The sequence below is a fragment of the Hesperophylax consimilis genome, chromosome 31 (assembly GCF_061612785.1).
Source record: "Hesperophylax consimilis isolate HC1 chromosome 31, BYU_Hcon_1.0, whole genome shotgun sequence".
Taxonomy (NCBI): Eukaryota; Metazoa; Arthropoda; class Insecta; order Trichoptera; family Limnephilidae; genus Hesperophylax; species Hesperophylax consimilis.
Window position 1 is genome coordinate 8,019,954 of NC_142866.1, and position 17,882 is coordinate 8,037,835.

The 17,882-nt window shown below is 37.6% G+C and overlaps 1 protein-coding gene across 2 annotated transcripts; it reads right to left on the reverse strand.

Annotated features, from left to right (window-relative positions):
• Positions 1 to 1,657: 1,657 nt before the first annotated feature.
• LOC149409399 (inositol monophosphatase 1) lies at positions 1,658 to 16,954 on the reverse strand. 2 transcript variants are annotated; one of them, XM_089649864.1, is made up of 6 exons: positions 16,688 to 16,954; positions 13,011 to 13,144; positions 12,752 to 12,899; positions 12,418 to 12,635; positions 10,962 to 11,113; positions 1,658 to 5,116 (listed from the first exon to the last, which is right to left on the reverse strand). In XM_089649864.1, exons 1-6 carry the CDS (start codon positions 16,748 to 16,750, stop codon positions 5,007 to 5,009), a joined length of 825 nt encoding a protein of 274 aa, XP_089505990.1. In that variant the 5' UTR covers positions 16,751 to 16,954; the 3' UTR covers positions 1,658 to 5,006. The 2 variants fall into 2 exon arrangements, with proteins under 2 accessions (XP_089505990.1, XP_089505991.1); XM_089649865.1 differs by lacking the exon at positions 1,658 to 5,116 and adding an exon at positions 6,059 to 6,532.
• Between the last annotated feature and the right edge of the window lie 928 nt (positions 16,955 to 17,882).

Below are 17,882 nucleotides of genomic sequence, written 5' to 3' on the forward strand. Positions count from 1 at the left end.
TGTTTTTAATTGAAAAAAAGTGTAATCGCACAGCAAAATTATATGTACAGTTTATATTTCAAATATACTCAGGAATCGATGGTTAATCGCTGGTTGGTCAAGAACGTGCTCGAATACCCGTATAAACGTACTAAAGATAAGCTTAGTTCTGTCACTGGAAATCATAGCGGATGGAAAGCGGTCTGGTGTGTTTCGTTGGTAATACCAGTATACGATGACATGCTCATGCCAGGTCATGTAGAGTCTTCCAGTTCGGCAGTGCGAGATAGGGCGTGCAGCTCCGCACTATAATGCATTGGCTCAAACATCGACAGGCCTCACGTGGATGCAAATATTTCTATTATTCAATCTATCTATCCAATCAGCTTGGAAATTATTTCCCATACAGGCAAGTACTTTATTCCTGCAAGGTGTTTACATAACTGGAAAGTATTCCGCAGTGTGACTGATTGTACGAATCGACATCATCTTCAATGGAGTGATACCAGAGAGGCGACAAACTTCTCGACCACATTTTCCAATGGGGCAGTGGCATGCGGTCCCTCCTAAGCAAGCACGCCCACCCTCCCCACCACCCCATTCCACTTAATATAATAGTCCAAAGCATCGTCATCACTTGGCATAATAAATGTTAATGTAATCTATTCAGTCAGAAACTAAACTATTCATTTGGTCAGTAAGAGCTTTCCCTCCAATTTCTTTCTAGCTGCAGGAAGGTGCCTACATAGCCCGTCCAATAATTTACCGTAACCAGGCGTAGTACTGAAGAAAACCTTTTGCCTTCGGCAGGTGGTGGTGCAGCTTCCTTCGTAACAGAGACATTAAATGCTCCTTCTTTTAATTAAGTTGGTAACGGTTTTCTCTCGTACGAAAAAGATGTTAAATCTACCTATGAAGTAAATGAGGTAAAATTACTGTGGTAATATACATATTTCATGATATTTATTGCAGCGGTTTTATATTGCATTATTAATACCATATTGCCAAAAAAAAATTGTTTGCCACATAAAACAAGTTTTGAGATTTAGACGTCAAAGGAAATCATACTTTTTCATAAATTATACATATTTTTATAGAAGGACAAAATTGAACTTTGAAAATAAACGAGACACTATTGTTGTAACTTTAAGATTGAATATTTGGCAATATAGAAGTAACATCAGCCCTGGGTTTCAACTAATAACGATGGAACATTAACAACCGTTGCGGCAGGATTTCTATTCCACTTAGGTCAGCGATGTTGCTGGACTAAATAGTCGAAACTCGGGGGTAGTGATACTGTCAGGTCACAAGAGCGGGCTACTGACACGGTGTCAGTTGAACTTATTAGCTTATCATTTACATTAGGTGGAGAACGGCAGTCATAATTACGCTTTCGGCTATCTATTGGCTTCAAAACCAGATCACACCAACACCAGGTGTTGCAATGGGGCGTTAATCTAGCTTTAAGCTTTGGTTCAACTTTCCTCTGACAGCGAGATGTTTCTCTTTCTCTTCACAGCGACTTTAATCGAGTACTGAGAGGTAAGTTTTTAGATTCTCACGGCCAAAAGCATTTTTGTTGTTTGTTTTTGGGGTGTTATGTCGTGTTGCGCTAACTCCTTCTTTAGCCGACGTTTCGGACAGCGTTGCAGTGTCCATCATCAGGGCAGATCCGGTAGATCCGAAGATCTCCACACATCTTCGGATCTACCGGATCTGCCCTAATGATGGACACTGCAACGCTGTCCGAAACGTCGGCTAAAGAAGGAGTTAGCGCAACACGGCATAACACCCCAAAAACAAACAACAAAAAAGAGTACTGAGAGTCCAGTCGCAGCGCCGATCGGTGAGTATGATCGCAAAATCGTCATTTTTAAACTCTTTTTAATTAATAACAAGATCATTTTTGAGGTCTTGATATTTCTAAGGCAGTATTTTTAACTATTCTAAGTGACATTCTCCTTGTTTTATGCTCCTTTCAATCGAAACGACAACATCCAAACTGATGACTACACTATGCGAATTTCCTTTTCAAATCCAAACGGCAATGTTAAACTCATCCTGGCAGTTATCTGTGGCTTCCTTACTTATTACGTCAAATTATTCTAATCTTTGATGTCGGGAACGAAACAAATTAAAATAATAACTCAAGAAGTTCTTAAAAGGGGTTAAAATGTCAAAAATAAAAACAAAGATTGAAGGTGAAATAATAAAGATAATTAATCGGAAGATATCAAATTTGGAAGACTTTAAAAAGGTGGTTAAAATTATACAGAAGATTGATTGGATCAAAATAATTCAAATTAACTTAGTAAGTTAATGAAAGTGCAAAACGTGGAAGGATAACGCATAACATTAATTAACGAGTGCAATTTTTAACAGTAAGGCAATCGCTGGTAGCATTCATAAAGGCTATGTTTAATTTAGTGAATAACTGAGGAACGATCGATAAAATCTTTTCGGTAACTACAGTCTTGAAATAAAGCTCCTAAAAGAGGCAAACGCTGGTAGCATTCTTAACAAAATTATGTTGTATTTAGTGAATAACTGAGGAACAAGCGATAAAATCTTTTTGCTAACCAAAGTCTTGAAATAAAACTGCTAAAAACTTTCAGACAAATCATTATAAAGAGGACATGTTTGAATGTATTTGTGCACATCGATCGTATCGAAAGTTTCAAAAAAGATTTTCGAATAAGTTTGGAACACCCGCCCCAAAATGCCGCCAAAAATTTAGACTCTCAATTCAATTTGTCAATGTTTTTTTTTAAATTTCATTCTTAAGCTTACTAACAACAAAATTATGTATTATTATATTAAATATTTTTATACTCATCTAGTTCATTCACTGCACAAGTAAGGGTATCTTTAAAATGATTGACCTGTACTTAATTTTCAACATTTAGGTAGGGTTGTTTCACAGAATTTTAAAAATTCATGAAATATCAACAATAATTATCCAGTTTTGTGAAAGTCCTATTCAAGTTCTGTTATTTTATCATTATGGGCCAGTTGCGTCACAAAACTGAAATAATGCAGAAGTTTCACAGAATTGAAATATGACGTTGAAATTCGATGAATTTTTAAAATTCTGTGAAGCAACCCATCCTTAGGTAATGATTCCAGTTCAATAAACAGACTATTTCACGAGTTGTTGTCCAAAAGTTATCAATTCGTTATCGCTAATGCAGACTCTAGTACGAAGCTATATTCCCGATAATACAACCTCAACACGTCTTAAGGCCTCGTGTGGATATTAATAAAGTCTCTCACCAATAACTTTAACACGATTAATCAAAACGAAATATAGAATATTTTATTAAAAAAAAATGTTATAAAATCCAAACGAGCTTCTAAAAGTTTCCAGAAATCTAAATTTTCTATAATGCTAAAAATGTTTAAAATCCGTAAAATCCGCAATAAAACAGAATCGGTAAAAAAAAATTATAAATCAAATTAAAAGAATGGTCCTCTAAAATACAGTACTTTTAAAGCTTTCAGAAGCAAATAATGTGTTACTTATGACCTGTCTCTAGATGTTCATTTACTAAAAGAGGCATCCAATGATTTTGATTTTATAAATCTTTTAAATTATATAAATGTTGAATAAAAATCGTAGCAAAAAAAAAAGTTGTTCACTAGAAGTGGCTCTCCAATCCCAAATAAAGTTGCTTTTCAATATTTAGCCTAATCTATAACAGCATCTGTTGTCGCTTTGGAGTAGTAAACAGTGGATTTACACCAATATTATGAGTATGATGCCAAAAACTTTTGTCGATACTTATGACTTGAGTTAACTATACTTTTTACTCCTAAAGTGTCTAATGCAGCTAATGAAGTCTTTGAATTTTTAAGGAGTTAATTATGTGCACAGAAAAATCACTCCCAACCAGTGGACCACTAAAGGACGGTTCTCATTCTAGGATGTTTTCCCAAGCGCTGTCACAAGCTAAACCGATTTTACAACATGATTAAAGGTTTTCTGACCTCTTTTAGGAGCAATTCATTAAACAATAATAATTAAGTCTTTCAATATGAATGGTTCTCGCAATCACCACACTGAAATAGTTCAACTATAACTGGGAAATACTATTAATTCAACTGAGAGGTGGAAAAGGAAACCTAAGTGGAATTTCACAACATCGTTGGTATTGCCGCCTAATATACTAACCTAATCTTTATACTAAGAGCAATGATCCCCTAAAATGGCTTAGTCATAGACTTAATCGCAATGAAACAACAAGTTCACAACAAGTGGTTGTAAATCTGTAATAATAATCATTAAATCATAAAAAAGATAAGTAACTGAGGAAAAATGATAAATTGTGAATACTCCCGTATTATCGCTAAACCTTACTTATACTAACATCAAAATTTAAATTAACCACACATAAAAAATAACACTTTTAAAGGGTGCTACTCACACATCTCTAAGAGAAGTTAAACAAGTCAAAGTTTTGCAAATTTTGTTATTCCCCCGCGAGATAAAAAAAATACCACCTTAAAAGATAATGACATGAGCAAATCCAGCTGGTGTGGAAAAATTCTACTTTATAGGTCAAAACAATTCAAACCATATTCAAACTGATCACAGGTTGCGACGCACTAGTTGGCTCTCCAAACATGTTTAAAGAGCGACAAACCGTCAGGTGTTTTGATTTGTTTAACTGCTCAATCAAGTATGTCCAACCCATATGCGCCATAGGTGCATACAAAGGGTTTACACACCGCTAGCCCATGACTCCTGGCCCGAGAAACATGACCAGCCCTCCCCATCGTAAAAGTGACACAATAACAAAATGATGCACAAAACAGGTCGAACCATTTTAACCCCATTCCGAGTAACCTGCTGTCGCTACGGGCTAATAAGGAGGGTCAGCCTCAATTCGCAAAAACCTTAAGATGTTTTAGACATCGACATACGTCAATTAACAACCCCACTTTTCTAGAGATGAGTGAATGTTATTAAGAAATTTAAACTTAATCATAATAATTTAAGAAAGAAAAGATTAAATGGTAGTTGTTTATCCGTCGAACTCACAGTAATATTGGACTAACTGTCCAGCAATCTCTTGAGCAAGCTGCATTGTGCTAGCACACAGAACCCTTCGGGACATAACGTTGAATTCTCCACCTGTGAAAATGCATATTTTATTATGTATTTGAACCTGAATAAGGGAATAGCCTTTTCCACATACCACGCGGCTAGAGTTCGAGGCAGTTCCAAACCGAAATATATATTTTTTGCAGTTACAAGGGCAAAATAACCTGTGTGAAATCAATTTTGACCATAATGATGACCGGATAGCTCATCAAAATAACAAATCAACAAACTATAAAAAGTTATATAAAGTCATGAAAAGTGATGAAACAAAAACTAGGTTGTATAGGTTGCTTAGGTTAGTTATTTTCATCGCTTTTAATGACTGTATACCCCTTTAAAGCTGTGTTAAATTGTCATTGTGTTGAGTTATCACGGAACCCATAAAAATATACTTGAACATTTCATTAATGTTCAACGATTACTTGATTCTCGTTCGCACTTGCTTAGCTCATGCGAAGCACACTGCGCAGTATCTGGACGTAGCTAATATAGCATCACTGAGAACAATATTAACTGACACCTCCACCGTCCTACACCCTTTGACAGAACATGCATGCTCCATGGTTGTCTCCATTATAGGAAAAAAAGTAGTTTATCTATTACAATCGTTTTCTCCACATCTTGAACTTTTACAGAAAAAATGTTACCGGTTCTTCATTTTCCACTGGTTATTCCTATCCTAGTTATGTAATGTCAACGTTATGAGGAGTTATTGTTTCCTTAATTATTGTAAAAGTATTTTTTCACACCATTATTACTAATAATAACACCTGCCGAGTGCTCAGCTGAGTTACTCGCTTTGTTATTCAGCCGAGCAACTTATTGGAGAGTAGAGGCATGTAGAAGAGACTTTGGGCGAGTCAGTTCATTGGGATTAGTTTAAAATGCTGTTAACATGGTTTCATGATGAAGGATAGAGAGAACAATTAACAGAGTTTTCCAACAACAAATGTCACATACTTTTGTCTTTCACTGACTCGACTGTTCACACTGACCAAGTGGAGAGCGAGAGAAGCACCTAGTTGTGTATGAAATTGGAGGGCGTACTTCCTCAACCGAGTCATTGGGCCTTGCTTCTATCCACTATCTCGCCTGAATCACTCGCCAGCTACTAAGCCGAGTACTGACTGTACTAATCACATCAGCCGAGCACTCGTCAGGTGTAATTCAGGCATTACAACTAGTATTTAGTTCTCTCCGGGTTAGTTGTCCCAAATATTGGTGTAATATTTTAGCAAGTCCCAGCTGCAGAATCAATCCAATGAAAATCCTAGGATCATGATTGGTTTTCGTTGAAGAATCCAAATCCTTTCATTGAAGATCTTAGAAAGGCATTTTATATGCTTTTCCTGTTCCACCATTGAATCCAATCAATTGTTGAAAAAAATAATTGTCTGTTGCAATTATTATTGTATTCAGCTTCTGATCCGAGCATCTTCTTCTGATCTATATTAATAATAATAATAATAAATTCTTTATTCCAGGATGTGGGGAGGTTAGTGCAATCCCACACATCCCATAGAGGATATAAGTACATATAGTATTTACATATAGTAAAATAAATAAAAATTAACAAAAGGATTTCAATCTTTAGAGCACAAGCGTCAGATGGGAAAGCTGTCCTTGTTCTACAGGTATTTTAACAGTAGATTCTCTGAGGAACTAGCATCATTGATCCTTTCGGCACCCGTGCATAGTTGGGAAACATGCCAAATGCGCGCCCAACATTTGTTCATGGTTGACATACGTCACACAAGAACGCGTCGTTTCTACAACTCGTTCTTGAGTTCAACAGTTCGCTGTGGAACGATTTGCCAGACTTTGTTTCCTCCCTTCCTTCCTCTCCTCAAAAATATCCTCCACACAGCATCCCCAAAGATGACAGGCCCTGAAGGAAGTTTTTTTTTTTTCAGAGTCACCTGTGTCTACCACATTGCCCTATTGCCTTATACATTTGTCTCCACTCATTAAAAGTACATGATGAAACTAAATCCGCGCAGTTCCGCTGTTAGTAAGAAGATCACATTTTTATGTCTTTTTTAATGCATATATTTTGTTACTAAAATTTATCTAACATAGTTGGTTTTTTTGTTGGTCACTTCTTGATCCAATCCAGGTTAGTCACCCTATTATAGGCAGAATATCATCTTCTTCACCTTATCGTATTCGGGTTGGGAACTGATCGCTTCGACAAGGTTCCTCCAAGCAGACAAGGCAGTTTTGGGCTTTTTCAGCTGCCTCTGTACATTGTAGGCCCATTCTCTCGCACAGCCTCTTGGGTTACTTTCCACGAATTTTTCTGGGGGGCTTGTCGTCAGAATTTTATACAGAAGACGATCTGCTGATATGCAGAGCACATGTCCAAGCTACCTTACATACTTGATGCTAAACACACCTGGAATAGTCGTGCTTCTCACCCAATCCCATTTTGTGACTCCTGCCACTCATGTTTGGTTGATAGTACTTACTTTCTCTTATGGCCCCTCTTGGGACAAGGTTAATCTTGTAATGTCATCAGCAAATTGTTGTATCACCAACTACTGCTGTATTTGGTGTATGGCTTATTTTATGATCATTATTTAAATGAGTCGGGGACCCATCTCATCGACACGGCGCCTTCAGGCATCCCCAGCCTGCGCTACTTCAGTGGGCTCTGTTCTACGCCAGTCCAATCTCTCCGTGCATAGACAATGCCGCTGCTTTCCTCGACATAGTCTGGGGCTGCTAATTGGGCGTATTTGTGCAAAAGTCACTATCCTAGCATTCCACAGTGAGCAAACCTCCAAGCCACCTCGTCTGAGATAAGAATAACAGGGTGAAATGCCAAGCATGTCTTTGATTTAGTCGAGCTTTTGGTTTGTGCAACCATTGAATCCAATTTGGAGGATTGGTTATCGTCGCCAGTTTAAATGGATTGTTGGATAATGATTCTGCAGTTCTCCAAATCCGCAGAATCCGAGGTTGCGTGAGTACCTTGAGTGTGAAATAACGAGAATTTGGATAATTCTAATTTAGTTTTTTATTTTAACAAAACTCACTTATAATAATTTTACGAACAAATAAATCGCGTAAGCTAGAGGAGGTTTAGGGTCAACCCGACGGCAAGACTGCTGGAGACAGAATAATATTATTTACCGCGCGAGGTATCGCGCCCAGGTTTACAATGATACCAGCCTCACAAGAATGTGGGTAAAGATAATATTGTAGTTATTTTCGGGAGATGCAAACTCCCTATAATTTACCCTACACCAATGTTAAATTCGAAGCGTGAATTTTTTTGTTTTTGTTTTATAATTCTACCGGCTCTAAAGGTCATGGGTTCTAAATCCCAAAAACATTTTATTTTGTTCAACAAATCCCACAGTGGAACATACTTTCAGTATCACAGTATATTAAATACATTAAGTCCAGATCTGAATAGCCGATATCTTCTTCCCCCAACATGCCCTAATCGGGGATGCCATAGTGCAGGGGTGATTTCCAGGTTTTTCTTTTGCCACAGGTTAGGTGTTCTCATTCTTCAAGAGCCTTAAGGCATCCAACTTTCAACTATGGGCTTCCCACAAATCTTTCCATGAGTGCCGATGCAGTTCTCTTCAGACTGTCAGCACATTTCATCTATGTGATACTTTCCGAAAGGTAGATCGCCTTTTTAGCCGTGTTTAGTGACCAGATTTAAATTGTCAGGCACTTTCTAACAACCAATTCCCCATTACCTTTCCCTCCTTACTCCTCTCATTCTCACAATATACCTTAATCAGGGATGCCAAGGGATCCGGGTGGTTGGGACACTTCTGCTATATTTACGTTTTTTTGTATGTTTCATTTTCCACTGCCTGATCCTATTCAGGTTATGTAGTTATTCTTATTACGAGGGGAAAATAGCTGTATTTATTACAATCATTATTTCCAGGTTCTTATTTTGTTGCTGATGGGTCCTATCTTTGTTAGTTGTTCTCATTTTCCAGATACGCTGAACCTTGTGGCTCTCGCCCATTTAAAGTGTGCAGTTCTCTGAGTCCATCTCAACTGTTGGCGACAACTGCTTCCCTTTACAAATAAGGATGCCACCCGATGATACTGTAGTTCAAACAGTCATATATTATGTAAGTCATGCCATATACCCAGTATATTGTGATTGGAGAAATAATGTATTTTTTTACAATCATTGTTTCCGGGTTCTTCTTTTGCGGCTGATTGGTCCCATCCAGGTTAGTTGTTCTCATTAGGGGTAGAGTATTCTTTTCAATTCTTCTATTCTCACTGATTGTACTGATGGGTAGAAAAACATATATTAACATATAACAATCATTGTTTCCTGGTTCTTTTTTGGTCACTGGTCAGTTCCATTCAGGATAGTTGTCTCCATTTCAAGAAGAATAATATTATTTGGAGAATGCTTTCTTTTTCTTTTTGGGGTAAAATATCTTCTTCTTCTTCAATGGCGCTACAGCCCATTTCGAGCCTTGGCCTCCTTTAACATGAGCCTCCACCGCCCTCTGTCCTCGGCCATCGTCTTCCAATCTGCAACATGGAGTAGTCCTCTGGCATCTTTCCTGACATCGTCCTCCCATCTCAGCCTAGGTCTGCCCGCCTTTCGTTTGCCTCCCGGGTGTCCTGTTAGAACCTTCTTTGGTACACGTGTGCTTGGCATTCGGTGCACATGTCCGGCTCATCTTAGTCTTTGGAGCCGTAAATGAGTAGAGTCTGGGAGCTTGGTAGATGTCATATAGCTCCTTATTGTGGCGGATTCTCCATGCCTCTCCCTCTCGCACCGCTCCTAAGATTCTTCGAAGTACCTTTCTTTCGAAGGTGTCCAGCCGTTCCGCAGACTTTGCTGTCAGTGTTCCCGCCTCACATCCATAGGCCAAGACCGTTCTAATAATTGTTTTATAAAGGGTTATTTTGGTTTTCCTATGGACGTTTCGGGATTTGAACACTGGCAGCAACGCGAAGTAAGTGTTGTTAGCGGCTGTGATGCGCTTTCTTACTTCTACTGGGTCTTCGTTGTCCTGCGTTATGATGGAGCCCAGGTAGGCAAACTCTTCGACCACTTCAAAGTTATAGGAGTTTTTAAAATTCACTTTATCTTTTATTCTGCGGTGTGGGGTTCTGGTTTGCATCATGATTTTAGTTTTGTTCTCATTGATTTGCAAGCCCACCTCTCTTGCTGCAGTCTCCAAAGGGTCAAACACCTCTCTTACAGCCTGTAAGGATCTTCCGACAATGTTAAGGTCGTCTGCATATCCAACTATTTGATTGCTTTTGTAGCAAATGTTTGAGTCGGTAGCAATCATTCTTTCTCACGACGTGCTCCAGAACAATATTGAAAAGAGTGGGAGCTAAGCCATCACCTTGTTTCAGCCCCTGGGGGTAAAATATAGTTTTCACAATCTTTAATTTCATCCCATCATTATATTCAGCCGATAATTTTATACAGGAAAGACATTTTCGTGTTCTTTGTTTTCTGCTGCATGGTCCTACGCAGGTCCAATGTCGGCGTTTCTTTTTACATTTGTTAATGTAGCTCCTTAATCAATAATGTAATATAAATGTATTCTATGATTCTATGAATCCATTATATTTCTACACGCATTTGCTTCTGCAGAGTGGATGTATGTATGCAGGGAATATTTTTGATTCATTCCAGATACACCTTATTTCATCTCATCTCTTTGCCCTTGTCCTATTTAGGTCGGGGCCAGTCACCTCCTGGCGCCCTCGTGCTTCTTCAGCGGCCTCCGTCCTCTGCAGAACCAGCCTCAAGCCAAGCAAACCTGCAGGCCAAGTTGACGTCCTCCCTCTAGAATTGTCAACAATAACTTGTGCGGAAGGATGGGTTTGGGATTGAATAATTAATTGAAATGTTACATACCGGCTGGATCGATGCATACCCCCCCAGCCTCCTCCACCAGCAGCTTGCCAGCGGCAATGTCCCATGCGTGAATCCCAAATTCAAAGTTGATGTCCGCTCCTCCGCTTGCCACCGTGGCCATGTTCAAGGCAGCTGATCCAAGCGTCCGAATGCTACACCAAAACAATCAGCATTTTTAGATTATTTAAAAAAAAAATTATGGCAAAGATATTTTAATATGAAATGGATAGAAATGCAGTACCTATTTCTCAAGGTAATAAAAAATTTTAAGATTCTTTTTATGAATTGAAAATTTTCCTGGTGAATACCATTTAGATATTTTGTATTTGAAAATATAGCAAATTTTAAAACTGTAAATTTAAAAAAAAGAAACACGTAGATAACTCACATATTTATACGATTAAGAAATATCCTAAAACTTTCAAATATTAAAATGGTTTACTTTGCTCTTGTACAATCAGTGTTGCAGTATGGTGTAATTGCATGAGACAGCATTTATAAGATTAACTTGTATCCGATAATAATAACACAAAAAAATTATTACTAAAGTTATGCTTAAAAAAACCAACAGATTTTCCATCAAGTGAACTATTCGATAAATTTAAGGTCCTACCGGTTTTAAAATTATTTGAAAGATGTACTATTTTAAAAGTTTTTAAAGAATCTGAACTGTCCTCAACGAGAAGCTTAAGACCTAGAACATCTGGGAATATATATGTACCTAGATGCAACACGACAGCTGCACAACACCATTGTGAATACTTAGGCCCTAAGCTATTCAACGATTTACCCGATATAATAAATAGTGAATAAAACTATTTAAAATTTAAAAAACCACTGACATTACTTTTTTTTACAGAAAACCTACACAATGATCGATGATTTTCAGATATACACTGTCGCAATTTATTTATGTATTGTTATTTTTTTTTACTTTGGTCCTTTTAATACTTAGATACTGTATTTTCGTTGTAATAATGATGCCTACTATTTATGACCGCCTTAACTATTTATAAATATGATGTATTTAATTAGTAAATAGACTAGCTCCCCAGTTAGACCTGAGATTTCTCTACTAACTGGGTAATTGAAATGTTCAATGAATATCATATATAATAAAAATTATCCTGTATTTACTTTATTTATACAAAAAAAAAAAAAAAACAATTAAAATATTTTTTTTTTATAGAATAAAATTTTAGACCGGAGAATGTGAAAATTTTGAAACATGACAGCTGTTAATTTTCAAAGAAAAACATGTGCATTACATTAATTAAAATTCATTTTCGCGTGCAATACATAAACATAGTAAAAGAAATAACAAGAACAAAGAATAAAATTTGTCTAAAAAACTAATGGTGTATGAAAAATATTTGTCGAGTACAGTTAATACTTTCGTCTTTCCAATATTAAATAATACAGCACATTGTTGAAAGTGAAAATAAACAATACTGACCCATGAACAATAGGAGTGAGGTGCGTGAGGTTAGCCAACACTACCCTCAGCTTCTCAGGATCTCGGCTTGTTCCAGATTCTGCCATCACCAGCGCTTTGCACAGTTCTGTCTCTTTTGATACGTGTATCGGCTCTCCATTCAAGAATGATCCCTTCCCTTTGCGTGCAGTGTACATCTGGTTCATGAAAGGGTTGTAAATAATTGCGATAACCGGAACCTTAAACAAAAAACATAACATACGTTACGAGAATTATGATATTACATAATTAAAATTAGTTGTTAATATTTCAGTGAAAACTGTTCAATATAAAGCTGTCTCAATATTAAAATTACCTTTTCAAAATACAGTGCAATCGATATAGCTGAATGAGGGAAACTGTGGACGAAGTTCATAGTGCCGTCAACAGGGTCGATGATCCAAGTAGGTTCCCCCAAAAGCTCGCACTTGCCGCCCAAAGAGACGGCTTCCTCACCGATGAAACTAAAAGGGAAACCAAAATTACTCACAATAATCATTATATCACTATAATATTACATTATCACTATAATATCACACTATTTTATAAAAGAAAAAGAAATATTTTGTACAAACTTGTGTTTTGGAAAAGCTTCTTTTAAGCCATCGACGAGGGTTCTCTCGACTTCCTTGTCGGTTTCTGTGACCAGGTCTACATCGCATGATTTTTTTTCCACCTGCTTTCTCTCTTTATTGGCTTTAAGCATGAGCTGTGAACAAGGACAAGGAATAGTAAACTAGTGATAGAGGAAGAGGATATATTGTAAACATTGAAGAGAAATTTAAAAAAACTTACAAGCGAACACGACAACCATAGGCTAGAGCCAGCGCATGGCTGAGGCAAAGGAGGAAGTGATTGACCGGTAGGCGGGGCTGATGCTGGGAGAGGAGGTGGGTTGATTTTCCACAGTGAAAGAAGGGAGGGGGTCAGTGGAGCCAACAGTGGGGGAGAAAAGAGAGGTGTATTATGTGGAGACAGAAATGGAGATAGAGGATAAATGGAGATAGAGCGGAGATCAAAAGTTGGGGCAAGCCATTAGAGGGGGTTAGAAACTGGTTTACTCGATTCAGAATGAAAAAAGCGAAAAAGTGAGCTGAATATAGGGGAACAAGAATAGGGTGGGATTATAATAAAGTAGGTCCCTCCGGGATACTCCAAATCCCTACAGAAATGAAAAACTAGGGAAATCTGTTAGCAGTGGAAAAAATGGTTAGGTGTGAAATAGATGTAGATACAAAAGTAAAATTATGAACGGCAAAAAAAACGCAAAATCACATAATATATTATGATGTTGAACATGTTAATATTTTTGCAATGCAGCTTCGAATTTTTCTTAGGTAAAATGTTATGTTTGTATGAACATATCGTCGCATTAATTCGTAGAATGCGTAACCACCAAATGTAAAATTTTACAGGAGGCACAAAAAACCTCGTAGTGAAAAAAAATGAAAGACAGCTCATTCTTTTTATTTATGTTTCGAACATATAATATATTTCGAAATTTATTTTCAATCATTAAACTTTTGTAAGTTAAGGCTTTCTATTTCAAATCGGAGTTAAGAAGTTTACATAAAAACCGAGAATGGAGATACGTATTTTACAAAAGATACATACTTTTCTGCGAACAGTTTTATGAACAACCTAGCGGAAAATTTGGGAGATAGGAATTTTACATTCACAAAATAAAACACAACAATGTATGTATATGTCGAGGCAGTCTATTTAGATGCATTTTAATGATTTTAATGATGCGGAAGGTTATCGTAAAAGGAGTGGTAATCCTTTTCTAATGTCTGTTTTAAGTCTTGTAAATGCTGGTACTTTTCCTTCCTTAATGGATTAAATCTTACTCTCAAGTGAAATCTTCAAGCTCTGAAGATCATTACAGATTCGGCGACGGTTTTGTGCTGGGTGAGATCTACACTGACCGGGAGTAGTCGTGTCAGAGATGCTCGTAAAGTGACGCTTGGGGTTGATGAAGGAGATTTGAGTTGAGGAGAAGAATTTGATCTGACATTATCGATCACCCTTTTTGTCCTGTAGAAATAAAACTGATGTACTTACTAGGGTTTGCAAGACCCGGGCAAAGAGTAGCCATGACAGGAAACGTTGTGAAAGAGACTCCTCAGAGTGTGAAGATAGGTGGGAGAGACTTGAAAGTGGAACTGGTGAGCAAACATGTGCTTTAAGCGTAGAAACTCTTCATGCTCAGCATCACTTTGGAGTAAAGTGAACGCTTCATCTTGCCCAGCTGGTCGATCCCGAGGCGAGAAGAAAGGACGTTGATAGATGCGTGCGTTCCTGCGTACAATGCAGGACAATTGACCCTCCGCCATCATCCCATGAAGCGGGTAATCTTAATGTTGTGACAACCTGGAGTCGCTTGGCAGTTGATGTTACTCATTTCGGTATGAAATGTTTACTCACATTTATCGATTGCGGTCCAAGTAGATTTGCCGTGTGGCGGGAAATCGAGTCAGATAATGCAGCTTCGATTATCAGACATTTGGAAGAAGTGTTTCGGGAAAGAGGCCCGCCCAAAGTAGTTCTCATGGACAATGGTACTGCATTTTGTTCCTACAGTGTTACAGATAAGTGTAAGAGATGGAATGTTCGTCAAAGATTTTGCGCGGCATACCGACCAGCTGGAAACGGTATAGTTGAACGACATCATCAAACAATAAAGAGAACTGCAGCCAGAAGTGGAAGCGATCCCCTGCAGGCAGTGTTTCGGTACAATCTTTGGCTGCAAAAAGTCAGGATGATCGAGGTATTGCGCTGTCTAGTATAGTTCACACTTCACACTCGTGGAGACACCCTTCTGCGCAAGTGAATATAGAAGAGGAAGTATTGACTGAGCTCTAAGTGGGCGATCTTCTTGCGGTTAAACCAGTAGATGGGAGATACACATCGTGCATGGAAGGGTGACAGGACTTACTTCAGTCAACAACATCGAAGTAGATGGCATACCAAGACATGTGCTTGACCCGCGGAAGATGCCTGACAGAGAACGGACTGTGTCTGAGGAGAGACGAGATGGAATTGCCGCACGTTCCACCGTAAATATTTTGGGTTTGTTTGAAGAGGACAGTGAAGAACCGGATCCGGATATGCATCAGGAGGAGATCCACTTGCAAAGAGATGGTGACCTTGAAGAAGAGATAATCACAGAACAAGGACCTATTAGGTATTTACGAAACCGCAGAGGCACATAAAACAAGAGAGCTACGGCAGAGCGTCACACGGTGCAGAAGACGTCAGTTTAGACTACAGATACAAAACACTATTCGTGACTTCACAATTAAAATTAAGGTTATAAAATGTTCAAAATTGATTAATCAACTTATCTCAGTTAATTTCACGGTAAAACTATTACACCGTAAATAAATTTCCTCAGTCAAAAACACAACAAGCGTGCACGGCTCACCGGCCAATACTGAATTAAGGAGTTACGAAGTATTCGCGAGTAAAAATGGCACCATGATTTTACGCAGTTTCCTAATTTGTGTTTATCTAAAAGGTTAATTTTTTTATAAATTTTCGAGTTTTACTAGTCGATGCGGGACTAATTTTAACACCAGATGGCATTAAAAACGTATTTTCGAAAAATTTGGAGTTACGCAGTCTACGAATTAATGCGACGATATATGAAAATAAAATTTAAAAATACATTGTCCTTGGAATGGAAGTTGCAATGTCTCTATTTATAAGCGAATTAGCAGCCCATCCCCAACCCCCTGCTGCCTCCCCCCCTCAAAACCCCCTTCCACACTCGGAGCTGCACAAAGGTCAGCTGCAAGTATTGATTGATCTTACACGACACGGCCAAAAATGGCTACGGGTCCACAGAGCATGAGCTATCCAACCCAACGAGAGAGAACAACACTTACACTTTTGTCATTCCAATTTAGTTTTATTAAAACATTTTCCCTAACAAATACTTAAGATTTTAGCTATCATGGTGTCAAAATAATACTTAAGAATTGCATTTTGTCATAGATCTCTTTAGTAAACAAAAACGCACATGATAATAGATATACCGGTCGCGTAATGAAAATATCATATGGTTACCAATCTACATAAATATAATAAACAAGGGAGAATCTGATCTGTCACTCCATAAACATGATTCACTTTTATCATCAATATTACTTGGTGGATGACTTGACAGCTGAATTCCTTCATTAGAACAACATGATTGAAGCCGGGGATAAAAAGCTGCAAAGAAGGAATATGCTAGGTTTGTACTTACATTGCCGCACTGGCGAACAAGGCTGAGGACCACCTCGAACTCCTTATCCCAAGTCTCCATCATGAGGGCGGACACACAACACAAAAACTGAAACTGTAGTAGAAGTGAGGTGGAACTGAAGTGAAACTAGGACAGTGAAAAGGTAATAAAATGAAGAATAAACTGAAGAGAACTGAAAAGAAGAAAGGTGCAAATGAAGTGAAGGAACAAACTAAACTGGCCCGGCCGGGAGAGTTAGGGCTTTATATACCCTAATGCAATGCTACTACGTAGTATTATGTCTCCTGCACCGTCAAACACATTCAAATGCAGTCGGTGGAATGGGTATGGGGAAACTCATATATACACCACTGGAGAAACTAGGGTTCTAATACGGTGGTCTTCAAAGTGGGGGTCGTAGAGCGACCAATAGCAGAGCGATAAATAAATATTAATGATGGGAACAGATTACGGAAATTACACTTCATTTCAACTAAACAATTATAAGAAGGAATATTTACGTCGGGAGAAATGGTAAAAAACACATTAAAATTACATTTTTAAAAATTTCCTTCATAAAAAAGATCCCTTTGCCACCATTTTGAATTGTTTAGTATAGATTGGCTTTTGTGAAAGTTTCGTTTCAATCTTAACATATAAAAATCACTTGTCACTGTGTTCGTACACCCTAATCTCAGAAACCGCCCAATCGATTCCATTGAAATTTTTTGAATGCGTATGGTTGGTTCCGTCTTGAAATATGTGATAGTTTTGGACCCGATAGGTGGTGCTGTTTTTGTACAGATTTCTCATCCAAAAATACATACAACTTCAAATTTTTAGTTCTCCATCACAATATTTTTTAATGCTTTTTTAAGGATTGAACTCAAGAATTATCCGATCACAAGATCCCAGGGATTGAATCAAAAATTATCTCTCTAATTAGTAAAAATATTTTTTTTTACAAATTTTATTTTAAACATATTTTAAGGATACTTGCTATCAATCAGTATCTAATGCTATAATAATATTATTAACACTTTTTAATATTATTATTTATAGCATTATATACAGTCACACTGGTTTTTACCACATAAAAAAAATATTCAGATTGGGTGGTGATTTTCTAAATTTGACTAAGATATTTAATATCCATAATATTATGCAAACACTGCCACACAATAATTTACCGGTTTTATGAGTTTCTTTGGAGAAA

Excerpts from the sequence above, each read along its gene's own strand:
- LOC149409399 (XM_089649864.1), bottom strand. The coding sequence starts at position 16,750 with ATGATGGAGACTTGGGATAAGGAGTTCGAGGTGGTCCTCAGCCTTGTT. Across the intron at positions 13,145-16,687 it reads TTGTTCGCCAGTGCGGCAAT|CTCATGCTTAAAGCCAATAA; the intron begins GTAAGTACAAAC and ends CCTTGTTCACAG. Across the intron at positions 12,900-13,010 it reads GAAGCTTTTCCAAAACACAA|TTTCATCGGTGAGGAAGCCG; the intron begins GTTTGTACAAAA and ends TTTCCCTTTTAG.